The 25,184-nt window shown below is 37.6% G+C and overlaps 1 protein-coding gene across 2 annotated transcripts in view; it reads right to left on the bottom strand.

Moving 5' to 3' along the window:
* Positions 1–23,622, bottom strand: part of aspscr1 (ASPSCR1 tether for SLC2A4, UBX domain containing) — a 53,603-nt gene extending 29,981 nt beyond the window's left edge. Inside the window, exons 1-10 of one of the 2 annotated variants that reach the window (XM_034039085.3) lie at positions 23,490–23,622; positions 22,731–22,786; positions 21,547–21,661; positions 16,481–16,581; positions 8,929–8,986; positions 7,919–7,992; positions 7,172–7,712; positions 3,114–3,173; positions 1,674–1,819; positions 131–212 (exon numbers count right to left, since the gene is read on the bottom strand). In XM_034039085.3, coding sequence (XP_033894976.3) covers positions 131–212; positions 1,674–1,819; positions 3,114–3,173; positions 7,172–7,712; positions 7,919–7,992; positions 8,929–8,986; positions 16,481–16,581; positions 21,547–21,661; positions 22,731–22,786; positions 23,490–23,579 — 1,323 coding nt within the window. In that variant the 5' untranslated portion in view covers positions 23,580–23,622. The remainder of the gene's footprint in view (positions 1–130; positions 213–1,673; positions 1,820–3,113; positions 3,174–7,171; positions 7,713–7,918; positions 7,993–8,928; positions 8,987–16,480; positions 16,582–21,546; positions 21,662–22,730; positions 22,787–23,489) is intronic. The other variant, XM_058989830.1, reaches the window with a different exon arrangement.
* Positions 23,623–25,184: the final 1,562 nt, after the last annotated feature.

Below are 25,184 nucleotides of genomic sequence, written 5' to 3' on the forward strand. Positions count from 1 at the left end.
CCCCCCCCCCCCCCCGACCCCCGATAGAAACCAACACAAATGAACCATCAGAAGACAAACAAATGCGTTTTGTACACTACTCAAATCAATATCAGATTGTTTCGGTAGAGAGAGGAGTACAAGCACTGACCTTGGGGTATCGTTGCATCTTTTCTTTCATCCGAGACTCCCTCAAGGACTTGGTCAACAGCGGAGCCTCTTCAAGAACCTCCCTGAAAATTAAAGCAAAAACCCCAAAAACTATAATAGGATACCACTATGGAGCAAGCTGTTTGCATTGCTTATGTCACCGCGAGCCTCATGAATACATACATGACTGAGTTGAATCGCTCAAGTGAAATGATCTTAATGATCTCAAGTGGCATAACACTGCAACACTGTTAATGGAGCTCCATTGTAGAGCTGAGATGGAGGCTGAAGGAGCTCACTGACAGGTTTATTTGTTTAGGACAGCATTGTTAAGACCAGTCGCTCTTTACAACACTGAACACCCCCGCCCCTTTTCATCTGGACATTATAAACATTATTTTGCTTGATCCCCAGACAGACAGATTACAAGCCTGTTTTATCAAACCAGAAATATGTCTGACGAGCATTCTTCTAAAATTGTCCCCTAACACCTCACCACTTTAAAAAACAAGCGTTGTTTTATAAATGTATTGAATTTACAAAAGACAAATGGCAAGACAATTTATATGTGTGTGTGTGTATATATATATATATATATATATATATATATATATATATATATATATATATACACACACACACACACACACACACACACATTAAATGTACAACTTGAAAACATGTTTACAAATGTAAAAACCTCAGACCTATTAAAAAAAAATAAAACACATGCCATTCTCATCCATCGCTATACATGCATGAACAATCTCCCAACCCAACTTTAAGACTGGGCTCAATTATAAAAGAACATGAAAAGCTGTTAAAAGAATGGTTTAATGCGGGTGACCACAGTTTAGAGGTTGACCAGAACAGGTCATAAAAACAAAATGAACCACTTGTACTGGAACTATATAAATCCAAGGTGGTGTGGGAATTTCTCCAATTATGTCTTGCCAATAAAAAACATTAAAACAATTTTAAAAAGTAATGTCAACTTAAAAAAAAATTCTGGTCACAGACTTTGATGTATGGCTTAGTGAATGCCTTGTAAGAACTATGGTTATTACACAATTTGAGCCGATTATAAAGACAAATCCGCCATGAGGCTATCTTAACCAATAGGAACGCTGTGGGGCATTAAGATGGGAACGAACTAAGCCCATGCGTGCCAGTCATGTGTGCAAGACACACAAATATAAAACCCATAATGGGCCAGCATAGGTTCATCAGCTTGTGATGTGGCAATGATAAATGCTCTCCAATTAAAATTGTATGTTAAAACAAAAAAAAAATAAAAACAGGTTGAGTCTTGTGTCTTGAACTGGGTTGCAAAGTAGAAACAAGATGTATTAGCTACGATATATTCCTTAACTTATTCACTCCTAAGATGCATGCAAACACAGTGCGAACGACTATGCACCATCCCAGACCAAATTTAAAATCTAAAAAATAAAAATAAATACATTAATAAACAGAATTATCCAAAGCCCCAAAATAGGCTTGTGTCTGATCAGTTTAACAGGGAAACAGGAAGCAGAGCTTACCTCTCACTCTTGAGCTGTGCAAAGCGCTTCCTGATGTCATCAACGGTGACCTGGAAGAACTCGTCAGGCAGGTCCTCAGCAAAGACCTCCCCTCGCTGACGGTGCTCCGCATCCATGTGATACACCAGGGCCTCTCGATCGATGGGCTGCAACCAAAGAGAGTCTGAGATACAGAACGCACAAGGACCCTCACCAGCACTGTAGCATTGTCAACAGGGCATCCAGGGTGACACTTATTTTGAGACTTGTGAAATATATTCATTTTTTTTTTTTGCACTCTTGGACCTACAATCAGGCCACCATCAATGTCAAATAAGTGCAAACTAATTTATCAGAAACTTTTGCTCTTCTTGAGCTTGGGGTCCTGGAACCTACTGTACATATTTCAATATGACCATACATGCACATTAATCAATCCCTGTGGTTGTGTAGTTACAGTAAACGCACTGATGGCAAGGAACAAGTGTGGTGAATGAAGTACATATTAGTGCAGATTAAAGAACATACTAACTGTGCTGTTTCAGTAGCTCCTAAAACATGGGATCATCAAAATAGTTTATTTTACATTTTTACAGTCATTTTTAAATGTTACAGCTACTAGGTATCCCAGCTGAGCTGTGTACCATCATCAACCAAGAATTATATAGTCTTGCACCAACTCCCTGATCCTGTTTGAGTTAAGACAAAAGATTAACCAAAACAGAAATTGTAAGTGAAACTACTTCGGAATAATGAAAGTTTCTGACATCAAAGGGTATTCGCTGGTTCGATCTGCTAAACATCCAGAGCAGAGAACATTTCTGTGTAGATTTGTAAATGTGAATAGACTTTGCCTTTCATATAATTCTAGATTCCATCCAGCAATAAATTAGAAAAACAACATTCAATAATTCTGTCCCAAACACCTCCCTTTTCTCTTTTCATCAATTTCAATTAATTTCACAAAGACAAGGTACTGGCTTACCAGCACAAGGCAAGTCCACAGTCAGCCTTTACCCACAGCCATGATGCTTCATATTATAGCAGAGATGACAGCCAGCCCTTCAATCTGTCACTTTGTTCTTTATCCTCATCCATTTTCTCATTGTATATAATTTAGCCTGAATCTGTGTTCATCTAAGACACTGATAGGAGATGTATTTATTTCTTGTCTCCAAGAGTCCTGGCAGCACTGCCACTGAAGCTTTAGGTGGAGTTCCACATGGAGTGGGGTATGTCCACTGGCTAAACCAGCATTTGGGCTGGCAGAGTAGTAGTCGTGGTTCAAGGCAGAGGTGCAGACAATTTTTTAACGTTGGGAAACTAAACAATATTTCGATACATACAAGGGTAGTAACGAGCCACAAGGTTGTACCTGATTACAGCGGGCCGATCCTGCAGTGTGCATGGAAAGTGAAAATGCAGAATTATTAATTTTTTTTTAAGATCTACTTGTTTTACCTCTAAAAAACCCTCCCCGTCTTCAGTAGTCGGTTCTTCATTTTTGGAACCCGGCGACTTCTGAAACCAAAAATGAAAACACAAAATAACAAACGACGAAAGCATTCTTAAAAGGCTGATGCAATTACAAGGCTTCATTTGCTATTTTTGCTGCTGAAAGTGAAATTTAGAAAGTCAACAACAGCCAGCGTGGGTGGTGGAGCATTATTTTTTTTTTTTTTAAACAAAATATACTGCTGTCCACTGTAAGTACAGGGTTACACAGGCCTAATTACAGTATTCTATTGGGGTATGCGAGATATGTCTCTGTGAAGAAACCTGATATGACGGTCAGCAAGTTATTTCTGTACAGGAAATGTTGAGTTTTCTAAGTGCACAGTTTTTGATCTACAGTAATGTGCGTTCTTAAAACATTAAACTGACAAAAACCAGAATACACTGAATTTGAGGTGGATGACAGTACATTATAAATATTTACATTATCTCAATATCGAGTTCAATTATCTGAATGTATAAAGAGGTTATTTTTTTAACACAAGCCCAATAAATATCCGAGGGATGTTTTGGACATGACCAGTAAATCACTTTTTCTTTAAACAACCCTGCAATCAAACATATACAACAAATGTACTTTCCCTCGTTACACTCTGAAGTCTATTTCAGATCATTCAGAAACTGGAATGGTGTCACAGTGAAGTGCATGGTTTCAAGAATTTAAACGACAACGTTACAGCCCTGATCTGCCAACTGTGGAATGATGCCTGCATCGAACTTGCCAAGGTTTTAGAATAAAACACCACAGCTTTATTCCTTACATCACTACTAAAATTCCGCTCAGCACCAATGTCACTAATTGTAACAAAACTATTAGAAGCCAACTACCTTGATAATACTATTCCAAGTGCCTGTGATGAAAGATCTCTCTCAAACTGGTTCTAATATAGTTTAACAAGCTGGGCAAGCCAGGCCAGTAGCAATCCTTCTTTGAATGTGCTGCTGTCTCTGTCCCCAGACTGAATGGAACACAGATTACTGGACTGAACTTGGAACATGTAACTCAACGTAAAACATTTACAGTGCACAGAATTCACACAGGTCTGTAAGCCCAACAGCGCAATATATCAGATCATTTTGGGAATGAATCATTAGGAAGCACTATAAATAAAAAAATAAAACCAAAGCTGCTACAAAGTTACAATAAATGATTAATTTAGCCAGATATAAACACTGCAATGACCGGAGTGTTTCTAACTATGTGTACTGGATGAACCTACTCTTTAAGGGTCTCTCATATATGGGAATACCAAGATCAATAAAAATAAAGTCTCACAACATCTGCTAAATTTAGGCAGATTGTGCCAGAATTCAAATAATTCAGTTTCCATACAAAGTTTTACAGTGGAATCTCATTATCTTGGTAGAGCACAATAGTATAATGTTGTCTCTAAAATGGGTATACTACTGATAATGTGTCAGAGTTTCTATTACATTCGTACAGTACAGAGTAACTGCTTTGATGGGTGGACCGGATCCACAGCAATGCTGAAGTAAACTGTGTCAGATATCACACGATCAACCTCATTTGTATTTTTAATTCACGGTGATGCCAAAGCCAATCGGATAGACAGGTCCTAATAAAGTGGCCAGGCAGTGCATATGAATTCCTTAACAAAACATTAACCAAAGTCCATTGCCACACTGCATTCCATGCTGTTCGTCACTGGTGGTCCCATATGACGCTACTCTGTTGGGACTGTCTCATTTCCTCCGGTCTGCACTGGGCTTGTGGTTTGATCTGGCAAGTGTTTTTTTTTTTGGCTCCACAGCTGTCAGCAGTCAACAATTCATGGTTAAAAAAATAATAAAAAAGAAAGCAACAGAAATATGAAAATATTCCTTTTCATCTTGACTGTTTGATTGCTGCTGCTAGTACTGGCTCTTTATACAGTGGGACATGCCCTCCACCCCATTGTGCTGGCTCTTGCAAGGGAGTGTTGCTTTTATATGCTTAACACCCAAAACACAATTTCTATCACTGTTCCATAGATAGATATATAGACAGACAATGGAAGATGAAGGAAGTGAATTGAAAGGTTTTGAAAACACCTAGGGAGTTCATGCTTTCTGCCTTCCATATCAAAGCAGTCTCATGCAAAAACTGTGACTTGTTCTCTTCCACACCAACCGTTTACAAATTGGAAAACTTAGAGGGCATGGCTCAAACTCTCACAGTAAATGACTGGCTTAAACAATCAATACTGTACAGGAGCTCTGGAAGGCACTGACTCAAAGATGTTCTTGTTGAAGCTTCAAAATATATGTGCCTTTGTAAGTAAGCTAGTATGTTATCTGGATTACCTACACTTTTTTTTTTTTTTTTTTTTTTAGACTCAAACTGAATGGATTTATATGAGAGAGAGAGAGAGAGAGAGAGAGAGAGAGAGAGAGAGAGAGAGAGAGATATTTAGGTTTTTAATGTTTTTTTGTTCTAGGACACTATACATTTCAAGTTTCGAAAAACCAAGGTTAAAAGTACTTGATCTAACGATTATCCACTGGTCTGGAAAGAAAATCATCTTCAAGGTCTTTGATCAGGAAGTTGTACCCATCCCTCCAAACTCCCTAATTGTAACAGCCCATATGGTGTCCCCCTGAGGCAGGCCGCCTCATAGTCAGATATCAAAGCTGTGTATTTACAGTTATCTCAGTGCATGTGAAGGAAGTAATCAGGACTGTTAGGGGTCAACGCACTGGCCCAGGACAGGAACAAAAATGACTGACTTCAAAGTGAGGTGATCCTCCAACTGTTGTTGTAACTCGGAACTATAAACACTATAATCAAGAAAGTAAAAAAAAAAAAAAAAAAAAAAAAGTGAAATTACTTCTGAATAATTAAAGTTTGACATCAAAGGCTATTCGTTGGTTCGGTCTGCTAAACATCCAGTGCACAGAAAAATAAAGCTAAAAGTGCATATTGTATCCAGTCCTCCCACCATGTCAAACATTAACAGAAAATATTCAGGTTCCTCTCTTATTAAAACAAGTGCGCCTTTCAAGTTGAGGACTATTTATTTTGAAGAAGACAGCGTGCGATGATATTGCATGCAAACTTTTTGGAAAAAAAAAAGAAACAAAAGAAAACAAAGCAGGCACGCATTCTATAATGCTCTATAATCAATCAAACATTATCAGATACGGAGACTTGAGATCAAAGAATCAAGGCAATGATCAAAGTGGCAAAGTGTTCTGTGTCAAGCAATTTGTTTCAGTGTTAAGAAACACGTAAAATGATTATTGACTCTTTATTGCCTGGGTTTTTGTAGTATAAAAGGTAAAACTGAGCTCATACCTTCTCTTAAAACTTAAAGCCTTGCGTAACTAACTAAGAAGATATGATTTGTAGAAAAAAAAGGTATAGAAGGTTGACAGGGTGAAAATGGCCATAATTGGCAGCACAAGATGTTGCAACCAAACATCTCTTGGGGTCATGGAAAAAGTTTACAGACAGCCGCTTGGACGAAGGGTTTTTGCCACTGGAGTACAAACCTGAGGAAGATGTTGGGGGACACTAATAACAGTTTCAGTTACATGCTGTATAAGTAGTTGAAAACAATTCAGAATTTGGACAAACGATTAATGACAGAATGAGACTGAAGGATAGCTGCTAAACTTCAATCTTTCTCTTTAATGCTTCTGGCAAGTTAATTCACGAGGGATGACGGAATCTAAGCATTTATAATGCAGTGTTGATCTTTGGTATTTATATTAAACAAACACGCATATGCAGTCCTGTTAAAGTCTGACTGACTGGTAGCAACAGTCTGAATCTTTGTTTTCAAAAGCGATCTGCTACAGATCAATGTGGAATTCCTGTTTTGGTTTAATCACTGTGCAGTACACATTGTTCCAGTTCCTGTTTACAGTTCTTAAGGTTCCTCTTCTTCACCCTCCTAGACTAGCTGTTTTGCAGGAGCCCCCTTATTGCACAATCTGATCTCTATAAATATTGGGGTGAGCAGCTAATAAAAAAAAAAAAAAAAAAATTTCTTGGTTCTTACCTTGGCACCTGACTCAGAACAGGTTTTGGACTTTTTTGCCTTTGGTGGACCTCCAGGGCTGGAAAGGGATGCCAGGCCCGCTTCCCTCTGTCCCTCAACCCCTGGCCCTCCGAGTCGCTGCCCCCCTCCAGAAAATGGCACAAAAGTACTCAGTGTTGGATCTGGGGCTGCTGAGGGCTCTTGGTTAATGCTCTTGGGTCGTTCAGAAGAAGGTCCTGGGCATTCTGAAGATGGCTCTGGCTTTGATTCTTGTTTTTTGATCGCCTCTTTTGTTGGCACTAACCTTACCGCTTCCTCTTTAATATCTACATTCAGGACCGATTCCTTTTTATGGGCGATGGCCTCTACAGCATTATTTTGCACCTCTGTAGAAATGGCACTTGAAGCTGGCTTCTGCACAGGTATTTCAACATCTTTCTTACACGGGGCAGCTTCCAACCCTGCAGACGGTTCAACTTCTTCCTTTGGCTTTGCTTCAACAGCAGCCCCCATTTCCATCGTCTCTGTCTGCTCAAGCACTTTGGATTTCTTCAGGATATATCTACAATGGGCAAACCAGAAAACAAAAACAACATGTTTTTAAAAATCAAGTGAGCCCCCAGGAGAAAATACCCTAAGCATTTCCAAATGGAGGGGGGGGACGACAAATGAGTGTTTCTTGATTTGAGTGTTGGGGAGGTGGGCACACAACTTCAGATTGTTCTTTCGGAGAACTCGGAACGTTGAAATTAGAAAAACAGTTCTCACCTGACTATGGCACTGCCACCAGTTAGCCCGAGGGATTTCAGAGTCATTTTCTTTAGTGCTTCTTCGCCAGCTATCTGGAACAAGTAATTTCAGTTTAGTAGTTTTCTTTACAATTTTACAATCTCTAATGATAAACATATGACTGCATGTACTGTATGCAGTGCCTCCTGTTTGCAAGTGAAGGCTGCTAAAGTGCGATGGTCTGTTAACTTAGTTCACTTTTCCTAACAGAGCAGCCGTGCTCTCTGGCATTGAGTACAACGACGATCTTGTAATAGAACTTGCATGAATAATCCTAAAAGATTAATGGAATCTGGTCTTTATCCCATTCAATACTACAGTAAATACTTAATTACAAGAATCATAAAACAAATAGAATTGTGACAAAGACGACATTCAAGGAGAAGTTATACATTCTTTTAATCGGTAGTTTAAAAAATCCTCTCAACCTCTGTTTACACAGAACATGTACAGATCTTTAACAAAATGTAGTCTCAGGTCAGCAAACATCTCTGAAGCAAATATTAAGGAGTGAAAGATCAAAATCATTTACATTTTAACATGATTATTTGGTGTTTAGGTTCACAAAAGCAGGTAAACTGTTCCTGTAGTATTATCTACCTAACCAATTTAATTCCTCATTGATCACCAAAATCATAGTGAAACGCTACTACAATACCAAAGGGAGAACCAAAGAATAAGATATACTGTATGTGTTATGGTATCTGTCCTGAATACTGTTAACAACAGCAAAGAACCACTCTATGTGGCATGCAGTGGCAGACATTCAAAGCAACCATACCATGACCTGTATACAACATTAGCACCTGAACTATTTTCCAATCAATTTGCACTTTAATTCAGTGTCTGAATGTACTGCATGTAAACCAGGAAAGAAGATAAAGCTGCTATTATAAAAATCAAAAAAGAATTAATAATATCATGCAGCCTGCGATGCTTGCACCAAAAAAAAAAAAAAAAAGGAAAAACGTAATAGAGCTCTGACCTACCTCGTCTCTCATATAAACACAGAGAGGAGTGGATTCTGACAGCTGTAGCCCAGGAACCCTGCGGAGAACAGAAGGAAAGCTTTGAAGAACTTGACCTTTTGGAACAATAAAACCAAAATCTTCAAACGCCCCAAGATAGACAGACCAGTAACCCAGTGAACTAAGTGTCTGTTAGATATGATTGATATTAAAATGGCAGGGGGCTTCTTTTCTTTTTTTAAATAATTTATGTTGGCGGGGGGTGGGGGGCAACAAAACAAAAATTGCCTAGATACAATCCAATCCTGTTCTAATGTGGAATCAGGCTGCTGCTGATCCAGTATACTATACAATCTGCATATAAAAATGCACCCTACCATGTAACTCCATCCTCTTTTACCAATTTGTCCCCAGCCAGGACAAGAGCAGCTTTTCACTGCTCAAGGATAAATCAGCTCATTAACAAACGGCTTATTAGCAAAAGGGGTTTTCATATTATTATTTTCTCAAGAAATTATCATTTTAAAATGTAGATTAATAATTTATTTCCTGATCATTTTTTTAATGAAAAGTCTGACTACGCCAATCCTAAAAGTCGTGGTCCCTTTTTAGAAAAAACAAACAAAAAAAAAAAACACAAAGAAAAAATGTACTTTCTGTTCCTGTTTAACAGAGTGATACAATCTTAGAAATAATATGAAACTACAAAAGGAAAATGTAAGTGTGGCTCATTTTAAATGAACACCTGTCTGCAATATGGGCTTGGACTGCTGCAAGGTCAGGGCAACACTGCAACCCTGCCGCTTTGATGCTAGGCCTGTTTCAGAAGTAAATCCTGCTTTGGGCAACTCTCTATAGAGCAGGCAAAGAATCTATTCACACTTTAGATTATCTTCTCCGCCGGTGAAGGAGGAAATAAGATCAGAGAACAGCCTGCATCATCAGAATTTCTGGGTCTAAAAGCCTATCAAAACAAAGAAAAAAAAACCTGTAAATCGTCCTCTCTCATTTCCAGTGCTTAAAGGTGACATTGTTAGCTTTTTTGTTTAAATTGATTGCACTGCGTCTATAGGTTAGCACACTTGATGCAGGCACCTGGAAACCTCTGTACTGTGACCTGATATACTCAAGAGTCGCACCCAATCAAAGGGCTGAACGGAAATCTCAAATTCTAAAACGCTTAAACATTATAATTTAAAGCAAGTGCATTGATTTCATTACTGAAAAAAAAAAAAATTCTATCTGTTGCTTACATAACTATTTGTTGTCTTTTCTGAAAATCACTCGCTTGATGTTTTAATCAAACAAATCAACGTCAAATCCTAAAAATACTTTCAACCAATTGCTCTGTTTATGGAATCAAAAAACAACCAGCCTTGATCACTGCATGAAATTATGACAGCCACCCCCCACTGAAACTTGAATTGAACGGTGTGCTTTGTAAAAGTGTTAACAATATGTATTGCTGCAGAGCTGTCAGGCCAGGGCTTGCCGTTACAGCCAACACGCTTCAGGCACACTCCATGCGCTAATCCTTACAGGTCACTTGGGACAACAGTGTCAACAGTGTGGATTTAAGGTTCAGCGGGTCAGAGGTCAGCTGTGTCCTGCTGACTTGAAAGCATGTTGGGTTCACCTTGCTAGGAGTGCCATGCTTTTGTTCTGTGACCAGCTGCGCCTACAGAACCTGGACTAACCATAGCTGGCATTAAATCGAAACAGAAGCCCTGTGTTAATGACCTCTTAGCTTTGAAGGTTCAATAATTTAAGGAAGCATTATAGATTTTCATCTGGTTCCAGAGATCTGGATAACAGCAGCTTTTGGTTTACACTGCCTGACGCAGCATGTAACAGGGTCATACCCATAGTGATCGCCAGATTGAATGCTTGCAAAAATAAAATAAATGTTTTCAACTTCCATCAGCTCTCTGAAAACATAAGAAAATAATTCACATCCACATTGCCTTTCTTAATGTTGCTCTTTTAGATTTAATTGATAAAACATTGCTAAGTACCAATACACAAGTAATGTATTAGTACTTGCTTAAGCTGTTCATATTCATGTATATGTAAATATGGGTTTGGGAAAACTAATAACTTTGGGGGATGGGGGGACAACACTAACTTAAGTTTTCTTCCATTGGATGTCTGATTGTTTTGATTGTACCGTATATAAAACCGAATTAATCCACACACTCCTCTTGTTTAGATAATGTCCCATTAAATAATTAAAAAACAAGACCCTTCCATAAGACGGTTTGCATTAAGAAATTGATTGAAATGCTTAGATATCCATGTCAATTGAGCACATGGTCTCGTAAGAGCTTATGGTTAGTGCTGCACAACACTACAAAGGGTTAAAGTTAATTCCAGGGTTCTAGCTCTAATCCAGAAATGACAGTCATTTAAAAATTCAATCAACACTGTAACATCTTGGCAAAAGCATTCAGTAGACTAACATCTTCCAAAAAACTATGACAACAGCAAAAAGGACACAGAGGCTTTCCCAACGTCTTTCCAATGGGTTTGTACTGAAGACATTGTGGAGAGTCTGTGCGGTTTGTGGTTGAAGTTCAGGATTATCTTATTCTTTTTTTTCTGTTGCGTTTACATTTTTCATCTCAAATTAGAGGTGCCATCTACCATCTGTACTTGTTTAATTGTTTTAAAAGTTTTTAAAATTCTGTTTACATTTTCCATTTTAAAATTGGAATCATCATCATCTGTCATCACAGTACACTTATGGTGTTCATTTTAATTTTACATGTTTCTTTTTTTTGGTTTGTTTTGTTACACTCAAAAAAACCACATAATCCATGCCTATGCCTCATTAAAATACTTGATAAGATATCAAGTATTTTAATGAGGGATAGATATCCTGCAAAGGGCATCATAACTCAGGCATAAACCTGCCAACTGAGATTCTGAAGGGCTGCCAATTACTAAACATGGGTAAAGAGCATTTGTACCCTATTTGTGAGAGGATCAGTGATAAAAACATATGGCTTGAAGTTGAGAACTGAGCTGACAATGTCACTGGAATAACTGCCATCACCTGAATACCAATTTGCTCCTAAAGCTAAACGTTTCAAATTATACCCTGCAATGCATCACTGTCTTGAACATCAGATGGAAATTAAAGCACACGGGTAATACTGTTTAAAGTTAAAACATCAATATAAAACACAACTTTTACGTTTCTTTCAGCTTGATTTGGTTCAGTAAGTAGTACCAGTTCTGGCTAGTGTTATAAAAGCACTTCACTTGAAGTCTGAGCCGTCTGATGGAAAAAAAAAAAATGGTAAAGACCATTACTAGGAAAATATTCTGCTACTCCTTTTTATTGTAAAACAATCTTTTTAGTGGCGAGAGAGAAAAACAAGTGGTGAAACTTATCAAACAAGATTCTGCAAAATCTAGAAACTAGAAACAGAGAACGGACTTGGGCTTTGCAAAATGACATATTGCACTGTGGTATGGTATGATGTAAACGTTTAAGTATACCCCCCTCCATTGTTCCGATGCACTTTGATACTTTTTTTAAAATTATTATGATATTGCTGTATGCGATAGATTTTTTATTTTTTAAATGGAAAACATATTTTTTAAACACAGACAAACCCCCACCCCCACATACGAACGTGTGGCGCCCATGAAAAAGTAATTCTGCAATTACGATCCTGCGGTCTGGAAGACCCACAAAGCTAAACAATAAATGTTATAACTTAATCATTCATGCTTATTTTTCAATCTTTGTATAAAACCTGACCGGTAATACTGTTAAATGAATTGCCACATTTTGAAGATGATGTGTCTACAGAAGTAAATGAATCACTTCTTGAAAGATCAATATTTGCTATAAAAAAACAGATCAACTGGTTTTATTCCCAGTAACAGTCTTAATATATCTATACGTACTGAAAGTTTTTTAAAATTATCCTTGAATGCCAGTTTCAAATCATTTACTACATGAGTTATTGGCTACATACAGTATACATATATTCTAAATAAATTGTTCTTTAATGTGTGATTTTGTATAGCCTGCAAGTGTTACAACATGATGTCAGAGAACAAGATATTGACAGCAAACAGCACATTTATTTAACACATTAAACACATTACAGGCCATCTACAGATCTGTTAATGATAGATGCAGGGTCATCTACGTCTGGAAATCTTCACATCGGTTCAATGCCAAGTGGAACAAATGTGGTGGCACGACCCATCACTAAATACTAAATCATTCTAAAATGCTTGCTCCCATTTAAAAAGAAATACCACTTACGTCTTAGGGTATATATGCAAAATCATCTATTCAAAACAGCTCTCAGAATGTACATTTAATTTCATACAAAGGTACCCTTGCTTGTAAAATGAGTTTACGGCGGTGAGGGTGAACAAGATAATTAAGTTTATCAGGCAGAGATCTTCAAAGTAAAAGTGAGCGCTTAGCTTTAAGGCATGCTGTGTACACCAGTAGTTGATATACAATGACTTCCACATTGTTTGCTCCATGGCAGCTGTGGGACTGTTGACAAAAACAAAAATGAATTCCTTGCGATGTTCAAGTTCACAGGCCATGACAATGTTGGGTATCTAACAGTGTCGTCATCCCCCCACACCAGTCCCCCCGTCAGACAACAGAACAGCCCTTTTTTTTTTTTAAACAGAAAAACATATAGCGCAATCTTGACATCTAAAAATCACTCCACTGTACTGAATTAGTATGAGAATTAAACATTTCTAGGATATGGCTTGTTTGGTGGTATACTTGTTGAGGGGTTACGAAACCTGCATTAGACATATCAGGGTATAAAATCTTTATAGAAAATGCTGACAAGACATACAAACTCTCTGGGTCCATCACTACAGGAAGGTAATAACACACAAGCAAGACGTTTGCAAAGAAAATAAGGGCCCAATTCAACTCCCTTTTGGCAGGGAAAGTAGGTTTGGGGAAAATACAAACTCATGCCCCAAAGAGAAAGCATGTGCATCCATTTTAATTTGTACTTATCGTCCAAGTCTTGAACGAATCAATCAGAATAACAACTGCTCAAAAATCAGCTCTGAACTAGTTATATTTTAAACCTTAAAAATGTTTTTTCTCCCCCAGTGAAAAAGTCTATCAAATTGGGGCCTTAAATCATAAATTAATTAACATGGAGGCTAATAAAAAATAGAACCTGCCCAAAGGCCTTAATCTAAACTACAAGCGTTGCCTCTCCCACTTAGTGTATGTCGCTCCACAGGGTGCATTCCACAAAGCCTGCCAAATCAACCACAGAGAACTCACAAGTGAATGTGTGGTATGAATAAAATGAAACTGTGGCACACTATGTTTCACTGAAAACACACAACTTTAGATGGCCAGACCTGATGACCCACAAGCATGCGTCCAAGGTCAACAACCCATAATATTCTTGTAATGTTACCCCTATTTATGGGAGGAAGCCTTCTGAGACATAATTGGACGCTATATAGAGTGGCTGCAGAGCCCACGAGTCCATTATCCAATTCATCAGCAGGCTTCGTTGTGATGTGATGAAGGATTTACCCACAGCAGCAGAGCAAAGTGTCCAAGTGTCTTTAAAGCACAAACAAACAAGACTGTGCAATCTGAAATAGAACGATTGGTAATTACCCAGGTATTACATGTAATTACATAGCCATTCATGCCAAGTAATCTTAAATGCTAAATTCATACAAGCTAAATAGCACATTGTACTTCTCCGGCATTTATTTTGAACGTCAAAAGAAGAATTGTGTCTTCTGTTTCAAATTTAGTTTGAACAAATTAAAAAAAAAAAAAAAGAAAGAAAAAAAGTCAAGTATACTTGAATGAATGCTACTTAAACTAAATCATTTTGACTGGAAATGATTTGTAACAAAATGTTAAGTCATGATTCTGATAGAGTTATAGCGTTGGCCTTTTGGATAGTTGAAAATCCTGGCTATTTACCAACGAGAAAAGTTTTAAACCTATATATTTCCTATTTGTTCCAACTCATTTTTCGTAACCTGCCCTATTTTAACAGCAGTTTGCAATTGGAGAAAGGAGTTGTTTCAATTAAAAGGTCAACACTATTTTTCTAAATTTGTTTAGTCTGTGCACTCTGAGCATAATGAATTTTCTGAAAATTCACATTAAATACTGCATATTAAATGAACACTTTTCACACAGTCCAACCCTCTGCAGCTGTTGCCTCACCCGATTTGTCATGACCAGTTGCTTCACACAGCACGTAGACCGACCAAACCATGTCTCCTGGTGCGTTTGTAATAATGTGGCCACGCCCTGTCCTGTATGTAAACTTGTCAGGTTTCTGCTTAAAACGTCATTCATTTTTCCCCTAAGCACATGCTGTGATCACAATTAACTGCTTGGGTGGTCTCAGACATCAGGCAATCTTATGTGGGTTCAGGTATTTTTTTTGGGGGGGGGGGGGGGTTGTAGGTAAAGGGTCTCACAGCATCAAAAGAACTCAAAAGAAAATACCAGCTTGAGCTTTTATGATCAATTGTTATTAAAAGATAAAAGTGAACCTAAAATGTATTTTATTCCATAAAGCAATCCCAAAGTCTGGAAGTTTCTGTGGAAAATAATCAAGTTGTAAAATTATGTCATACAGATGAAAAATGCTGTTTGACAGACACTTGGGCAGAGGCTCTGGCAATGCCTGAACCATGTTGTATAAAAATATTAAATCAAAGCAGGTGCCAACTGGAGGCATTTTAATGTACTCGCAGTGTCAGACAGAGATTGGCATCGCTCAGTGACGGCTTCGATTACAATAGAAGCTTGCTTGTGTAGCTTTTTAAAAGCACAGTTTGTCTTTACACAGCCAGGCACTTCCAAAACCACAGAGTAAGAAGAATTTGTGTTCGGAGCATTCTTTATGATTTTTCAACACTTTTTATAATGGTGAATGGTGAATTAAGAGAGGTAATGTGCAAAAAAAAAAAAGGTGACAGATTGTTTTTGATTTAACAAATAAAAACAAGTATTTTGTTTGGTGTGGGGATGCCAGAGTGCATCATTATTCTATTAAGCTATATGCACAGGGTTTAAATAATTGAGCAATATGACCATCAAGATCAAAATAATATTGGTCCGCAAGATCAGTATAAAAAAAACATGGTGTGTGATTGCGCGGTTTTATCTGTGTTGTTAAGTTGCTATTAGATAAAAATATAACTTTATAATCAGTTTTCTCTGCCTGACATGATACCAACATTGGTACCAACATTGCCCTGGCGCTGTGCTGCAACACTTCCTCTAGAGGAAGCTCAGAATAGGCATTGGGGTCAGTCATTTCCATGCCTTGTATAACTTGGATGAAAAGCAAGGCTTTTAAATCACAGATTTCGGTATGCAATTTTTAAATTATTATTATTATTATTATTATTATTATTATTATTATTATTATTATTATTAGTTTTAATAGTAGTAACTGGCTGCAAGACAAAGAATTGAACAAAGACTAAAACAATTAACAGGAATGATTAGGAGAGGGTTCTGAACTGCTCCGATGGTGTTCCTGTTGTATCTAAAACCTTGACGTTCTCTCACCTAGTTTGTGGGAAATGGTTGATCAGTTCCCAAAGCGTTTGTCCACAGGAAAAGGAATCCTGGAGTCTTGACCCATCCTCTAACTGCAAAGCAATCCGGACCTGAAACAAAAGGTTTGATTGACTTATTTATTAAACATGCAGCAACAGTTTACTTTTATCACTGATGTATACGATTAATTAGCTTGTCTAATTAAAGATGTTCAGTCAGGGCAATCTTTCGTTAAATAACCACCTTTATTAGAATACAAAATCTTATATGTATCCAAAAACATTGACCCAACAATGGGTGAAGAAATATAAAGTAGAGTAAAATAGTTGGAGCACAGCCTCATCCTTCAGAGCATCCCGGTGCCATCTGCTAAAAAACAAACAATAAAATAAAAAATCTATGTGTTCATCCCGGTGAACCAAAATATTAGGCAGAGGAGTATCACATACTCCGCACCCCTCAGGACGAGGCTGGGAGTGAGGTGCTGGTGGTTGGGGAGGAGGTGGTAATTTGAAAGCACGGCAAGACTGAGTTTTTGAAATAGGTTTATATACCTTATGGGTTAATAGGAACTTGCCGGTAATAGGCTTGTAGATTAACCAATGAATGAACTAGGCACTTGTACTATAGATTTCCTGCCTGAAAACCTTGCAAGCTTTATATTATGAGCATTATCTTACCATGATCTATGTCATGGCAACCTTGTTTTGCATTCATTTTGGCTGTATCTTCAGAAACAATTGTCAAAGGTGTGTATATTAATTTAACACATAAAACAACACTGAACACTCATCCTTTGTGTTCAATTTATGAGAAGCCACAGTTTTTGGACTTGGATGGCAAAGCATGTTGTATAATAACGGGCCAGCTTTTTTCTGCATAGCACATGAATGAAGATTATTTGACAGCTGAGTAGATTAATTCTCTCATTAGCAGGATAAACAAAAGGAAATGTTTAACCTTTTTAGTTCAATAAACAAACCAGAAGCTTCAAAAGCTCAAGTCTGGATGCATAATAACTCACAACTACTGGGAAGTATTATTATTTATTTCTATTATTATTTATTTCTTAGCAGACGCCCTTATCCAGGGCGACTTACAATTGTTACAAGATATCACATTATTTTTACATATAATTACCCATTTATACAGTTGGGTTTTTACTGGAGCAATCTAGGTAAAAGTAGCTTGCTCAAGGGTACAGCAGCAGTGTCCCCTACCTGGGATTGAACCCACGACCCTCCGGTCAAGAGTCCAGAGCCCTAACCACTACTCCACACTGCTGCCCTGCAATACAAAAGTTTTAAATGTACTTGCTACAGTATGTTATATGTTTATATACTAATACATATTAAAAAGGGACAGTACGTGGGAGCCAGCTACCAAATAAGGACATGTTTAGCGATAACCATCAGTTGCTGGTGATGGATCCGAGTGCTTATGCTTGAATATAAAGGAATGTGTCACATGCAGGGTCTCTTAATGCTTTAAAAATGTGTCATCTTGTGGGGAGGCTGCTCAGAATGAAGCCAAAGCTTCTTTTAACAAAGACCAGAATTAAAGCTGTTTGGTCTGTTTTAAAAAAAAAAAAAAAAAAACGGTGGCTGCGAGCTTTATCCCTATAAATGCTGGGTCAACCTAAGTTTAATGTGTTTAAACCTATGAATTAAAACAGCTTTTTGAAGTGTTAAATTACATTAAAACTTAGTATTTTAATATTCAGTTATTGCAATAGTCATGGATGGTAATCTTCTAAATTGACTTACACACACAGTTCATTCAACACTGCTCAAAGCAAACGATGACGTAACATTAATAAACAAGCCATCTTACTGACTAATAGACTTGCTGCATGAGGAAAGGCAAGTAAACAAAATGAAATGCACAAAAAAAAAAAAAACACAACACTTTAAGAGAGTACACATGGAGCTCAGAAGAAAAACTGCTGATTGATGATGTCATTATCATACAGCCTGTTAGGGGCTGACCTCCCCACATTGGCACTGAAAGCCACCAGCCCGGTCCTGTTTGAAGTCTGACATGCCATACATCATCGTGCTCGGGTAAATGTCTTCAGCAAGAAAGCATGCAAGCACTGCTCAAAGCGTCTTCATTTTCTGAAGTATTTACCTTGTTGTAAATAGAGAGAGATGAAAGCGCTTTGATGTGTACCGGTTCCCACCAGTGCATGAACCCTGCCTGGAGTCCTACAAGGGCTCAGATAGCTGCAATCCCAGTGGAGAACATTACAACAGAACTGGGATCCTTCGGGCTCCGATAATGCATATGTAACATTGGAATTGGCAAAATAGCAACACGCTTCTGGTTTGGTTTACTACCAAGAACTGCCAAAAGTAGAGCAGAAGGTTAAATTGATTAACTGTACAATGTCAACAGTAAGTAAAATGAAATGTCCTATGGATGTAATATCCATAAATCAATTGCATACATTACTGTACAGACTGACCAAGATAACCCATACCGAACCAATTGATATGTTAGGACATTCTTCGCACCAATTATTGTGAAAAGATTTTTTTCTCAGTCAGCTTTCACATACATACTTCACACTTGCGTTTTAACATGTACTTTATTCATAATGCTGACTTTTTATTTATTTATTTATTTATTTATTTTTTACAGCTATTGAACATACTTGTTCTAACTGTTACTTGTGCTGACTGCCCCTTTAAAGTGTGACGTAACACTATGCTGAGATCTAAGGAGGAAGAAAATGCTTCCAATACCCCATTCTCCAGGACTATACTGACAGCTTACCATAAGATGCATTACATTCTTGTTTATCACCAGTAATGGGCAATATTCACATGCTGATTACATGATTTTAAAGCATAAAAAGAGAGCACACAGGGGTTCCCATTTCCTCAGGCAAGGAGTTTCAGGTTTTATAGCAACATTCCAAAAGAAAACAGCATGATTATAGACATCTCTCTTTTTGGGGGGGAAGACATCCTTACAGATAATAATAGTTTGTCTTCTGTTTTAATGTTCCCCTTTGAAATACACAGGAAAAGTAGCGACACGCCTAACAAGAGTTCCCAGGCTCATCGATTTATGTCAAAGGCCGGGGTGTCTGTCATCACAGAGACTCCTGGACAAGCGGCACCTGAGGATTTGCAAACTCCCTCTGTCTCCAGCGCCGTTTTAATGTTCTGTGCTGTATAAGGGAGATCTGTGGCATGTCAATGTAGGAACCGAGATCCCTCATTGTCAAAACAGCCCAAACAGCGCATTATTTTAATTGCTCATCTACAGTAAAGTCATGGAGCTTTCCTCCCCCCCACCCTGCAAGCTTTATTGTCTGGTGACATGCTATGTCAAAGTTACAGGCCAGACTTTGAAATTACTGATTTTGTATACTGTAGGCCTTCTCTTGCTTCCCCTAATAATGTAGGGTTTGCAATTATAAGCTTGTTCCTTTAGGCAAATCTAGTGAAAAGGCACAGTTCACCTGAACTATCTTTACTGTAAGATTGTAGTGTTAAAAGTTATACACATTTTAAAAATGCATCTTCCCTTTAGTCTAAAAGGTCTAATCTTCAGGGACAAGTGAGCAATTAAGGAGTCTCCAAATGAAATGGATTATCACAATTGAAATACAATTGACCAAAAAATGAAAACACAGCCATGAACTGTGCATTTTATTTAAAGATTTATGATCCCGTGGCCAGAGAGGTGGAGGCACCTGCTGATTATATATGCCAACATACATATTTGGTTTTAGAGAAGTAGTGATTCAGTTGTAATGAAACATGCCACTGACTTGTCCTTTAGAGTCATGGGGACATACCTAGTTCATTGGATCTCAGTTGGATGGGCTTATCTGTTTCCAGAAGCCATTTTAAATATATTATATTTAGCACCCACTTTGTTGTATGCGGTTCCACATCCTACAAATACAGTTCACAGCCTTTTTAATGTACTGAAGCACAGTTTTTAAAAAGTATATTCAGCAACATCACATGATTGCTAACCTGAAACACAAGACCTCAAAGTTCTACATCAAGAATTATGAATACTTCAATCTATTACTTACTTATAAACAGAAAGCAAACTAACTCTGCCATCAAACAATACAGCAACTTTGCTTTAGGCAGTTAGAAAAAAAAGAGGCAGAGAACAACAAAAACATCAATACAATTTCCTAAAGCAACACAAATAATATCTTTTCTGAAGTATAATACAACTACAAACCTAAAATGACCAGCCCGATGTTCAGCCACTTTCAATCCCATCAAAGCTTGGGATGCAGATTGCTATCTGCCAGATATCGAAACACAGAGTCTCCGTCATATCTTGGAAGAATTAGTTTCTATCGAACAGGGCATCCATCATCTGCAACCAATAAGGTCTCGTCTGACGAAAGAGGAACCTGTTCGACAGATGTCTTCAGTTACTCTCCGTTTTCTCTATTGAAGTCAACATCTGAGATGGTACTGCTTGACACAAGCCAGGCATTAACGTTGTTTACTGATGTTTTCTGGTTAATACAGAAAACATGTGCAAAGGGACATGAAAGCATGCCTCTAATGTGTAACACAAAAACTCCTAATATGGTTTTTAATGACGGGGACCCAATTACTGTTTAATAATAGAGCACAAAATGAAGATTACAGCCGTTCTAAGCACACCAAGGTGAAAGAGAAAAGAGATGGAAAATACAGTGTTCAAAGGAACAGAAACCATCTTGGATGTTTACGGATTATTTTTACAACCGTGAAAAAAATAAATAAAAGCACACCTTTTTTTCTGATAGTGATTGTAAAGCTATCTGCTCGATGGCTTCAGGGTGTACAAACTGCTCAAACGTTTATAAGCAAGACAATACATTATATCAATTGGTTTATCTTTTCTAATCGCTGTAGCCCGTGCTGGATGGACAATTTGGACTGGGTTGATGACCCAAGGCGAACAGTGGCAATTGTACACAGGCACTCAAAACTGTGGAACTAGTTTTCTGGCAACCTATTTTTCTCCCTGCATTTTCTACTCATCTCTTCTAATCCCTACCAGTGCTTACAATTGAACTTCAATATTAATATTGAACTACATACTGTGCTCTCCACTCCAGCTCTTTGGCGGGTACTTGGCACCATCTCCAGCTTGGCATTATTGGGCAGATTGGCAAACCTCCACTGCAGTGATAAATTCAGCACCGTTCTCTGGAACCTGTGAATAAATGCAAACAATGTGAAACTGATTTCTCCATGGCGCAATGCTTTGAAATCAGAACTATCAACAAACAGAAAAATATCAACAGGGAATAATTTAGGGGTCCCATTGCTTAGCAGATTGAGCCATTCCAGGTTTTCCTGAGAGGCTTAATTGTAAGGTGCCTGCTGCATGCTTTGTATAATTAAGCTCAGGAGTAAAAGCTCAAACTGCTATGCAATGGGAGTCTAAAACTACATCCTGTAAAATATGTTCTGGTCTGGGTGAAATTAGTTGCTTAAGAATTGCAATGGAAAACATGTAACAAACTCTGTGTTTCAGGAGGTATTACCAGTGTACATGTTTTTATACTGGCATCATTACAGATATTTCAGCTTGCTCAAGCTTTCTCAGAATGAGAGAATGAGCAAATTCTGGCCCAGCCTCACTGGCTACAAGTCAGGATATGCATAGCCTTTAAGGCTGTCCTGGTGACCCCAGTAGAATCAATTTCTCTAAACAGCTTACTGCCTACGCCACAAGGACTCAGCTGAGATCACCCTTGTATTATCATTATAGGAGGCTGTGTGGTCTAGTGGTTAATGAAAAGTGCTTGTAACCAGGAAGTCCCCGGTTCAAATCCCACCTCAGCCACTGACTCTGTGTGACCCTGAGCAAGTCACTTAACCTCCTTGTGCTCTGTCTTTCGGGTGAGACGTAGTTGTAAGTGACTCTGCAGCTGATGCACAGTTCACCCTAATCTCTGTAAATCGCCTTGGATAAAGGCATCTGCTAAATAAACAAATAATAATAATAAATAATAATCATTACCTAAAAATAAACAAAAAATACTACTTCTCAGTTATGTATAATTTCTGTGGAACTTGTCTGATTTAAAGGGTAACACTTGGTCAGATCAGGCACTATAAAATCTAAAGTTGCTGTGCATACCAACTTGAAATAATACACATAATACACCTGATATGGGATAATATACATTTAAACAGTGGCGGAACTTAGGTCCACAGTTTAGATGATCGAAATGTTTTTCCAAACATAAGCAGAACTATACCATATATGTACTTACTTAAGGTCATATTCATCTGGACTGAAGTTTTGTTTCTTGCACACTTCTTCCAAAATCTAAGACACACACACACAAAAAAAGATATATCGAGAATCTGGAACTTCACACAGCACTGCTGCCAGACAGGATACAAAGCATTACTCATTAATGTAATTTCTTGTGAATAACGAAACCTTCGTTTTCTATTTAATTGTTGGTGTAATTGCTGAAACTAAAACTTGACATTCACAGCTGCAACTTCATGTTGAAATTTTCTTCATGACCAAATCTCTAAAATATGTTTCTCTCGTCTATCTCCGCCAATCAAAAAAAAAAAGTTATATATATATATATATATATATATATATATATATATATTATATATATATATATATAATGTTGTCTATATGATTGAAGTTTTAATAACATGGATAAAGTTAGGTGAAAACGGCCACATATGCTGCGATACACACACACAACACATCTCATTTCACATTCTACTTCCACTTAGTCTGGATATTTACTTAAAACACTATTAGCACTGAAACGAGTTTGCGTTTTAATTAATGCAAAAAAAATATATTTGACAAAAAAAAAAAAATTATTACGCAGTCAAAGAAATGTTGGTTTCGTTGACGAATTTAAAAAAAACTGTACCGTCATCGCTTAGACGACGTCAGCTGTTAAACTTTCAATTAAAAACAGACATAAAAACGTAAACAAAAGTGGTTTATTTGATCTGTCCGCCGAGTGTGCGTGTCACAGTTTGTGAATATGTACCTGCTGTATCGGTGTGCTGGGCGACACCTTCACCGTCTGCCTCCTTCCATTTGGAGCTAGAACTGTCACTGCTGTGCTGCTGGCTGCCATGTTGGAATGAGGTCAGTCTGTTTGTTTGAACCAGCTTTATCAACACAAACAGCGTCGTTGAGAACAGTCGCTATCTTTTCATTCATGCAAAGAGCAGCTTGCACGCGCTCTTAGAATATTGTAATATACTGTTTTTTTCTATAAAGAGCCAAGATATAAAAAATAAGTGCTAAGATATATATATATATATATATATATATATATATATATATATATATAGAGAGAGAGAGAGAGAGAGAGAGAGAGAGAGAGAGAGAGAGAGAGAGAGAGAGAGAGAGAGAGAGAGAGAGAGAAAGAGAGAGAGAGAGAGAGAGAGAGAGAGAGGAAATAAATACTAAAACTAAAATAAATCGCATTCATGTATGTTTACAATGTTGTTGTTTTTTTGGGACATAAAAAAATACAGTGGTGCAATACTAACTACACAACTGATGGCAATGCTATAATCACCTGTATATTATTTCACTTTCCCATTGCAAAACCTGCAACGCTTAGGTAGCAATTGGCAGTAGCAAAAAGCGCCGTAATGAGATCAGCTCCTGGCAGCATGGTATCCCATCATCATACTGATGCAAGATGTGATTGCATAGTTTCCATGCTGATTATCTTAGTTCATGTTTCTGCTTTTTTTTTTTTTTTTTTTTTTTTTTTTTTACATTATTTATTAATTTGACCTAAATAACTAATTTAATAAGCAATGACCTGGAAAGTATTGTGTGATGTTAGCAACATAGGGTTAAAAATTTTTTGCTGGCTGTTTACTAATCAGTAAAACAAACTATTAAAAGAAAGAGTTTGATAGGGATTATATAGTTGACAGAGTACATGTGGCTAGGTGATGACAGTTACCTGCTATGAATACAGGACAGCGTGGGTACTTGAGTTTTCACAGTGTGAAGTCAGTCTACCAGTAGTAGCCACTGATAAAGAATGGTTAAGAACCAGTCAAGTGAGTGTGAACGATTCTAATGGTAATGAGATTGCTAATGGTCTGCCTGGGTTAATTGCACCGCTTACTCCACTATTGTAAAAGATAACCATACATCATGTGTTCTGTAAGTTTCCTTATCTCAGTTTCGATGGGGTTTTTTTGTGCAATATTTACTAAAGCATGGTGTGCTTCCTCTCTTTGTTTCTTTTAACTGATGTACAGTTACTAGTTATAGTAAAACTGCAATATCCCATAATCTTGTTCAATTTCACGCTAAAATATAATACATTGGTGTTTCATAACCTCCTGTCTGTGCAAATAGGCAACAGGTTCAGCAGCAGGAAACTCAAATTGCTCACTGACCCTTATTAACTGGGAAATTGCACACTATAACTTTAGAAAACATGCTATTAACATCCTGCATTCAATATAGTAATTAATGAATACAATGTAAATCATGACAAGAGACAGCTTCAGTATAAGCTAGTACCACAAGGTCAACCTCAAGATCTACCAGACACCAGAAAGAAGAGATGTCACCCTGAAAGTATTTAAAGAAACAATTCCCTGAAATATAAAGGTTTTTATAGCTGGAGATTTGCCTTTGTTCTTTGAGCAGGGACCTGCACCTGTTTCTCATGATGTGTTTCAAAGCCTGTCCCCTTTAAGAAACT

This window comes from Acipenser ruthenus, chromosome 17 (assembly GCF_902713425.1).
Source record: "Acipenser ruthenus chromosome 17, fAciRut3.2 maternal haplotype, whole genome shotgun sequence".
NCBI lineage: Eukaryota > Metazoa > Chordata > Actinopteri > Acipenseriformes > Acipenseridae > Acipenser > Acipenser ruthenus.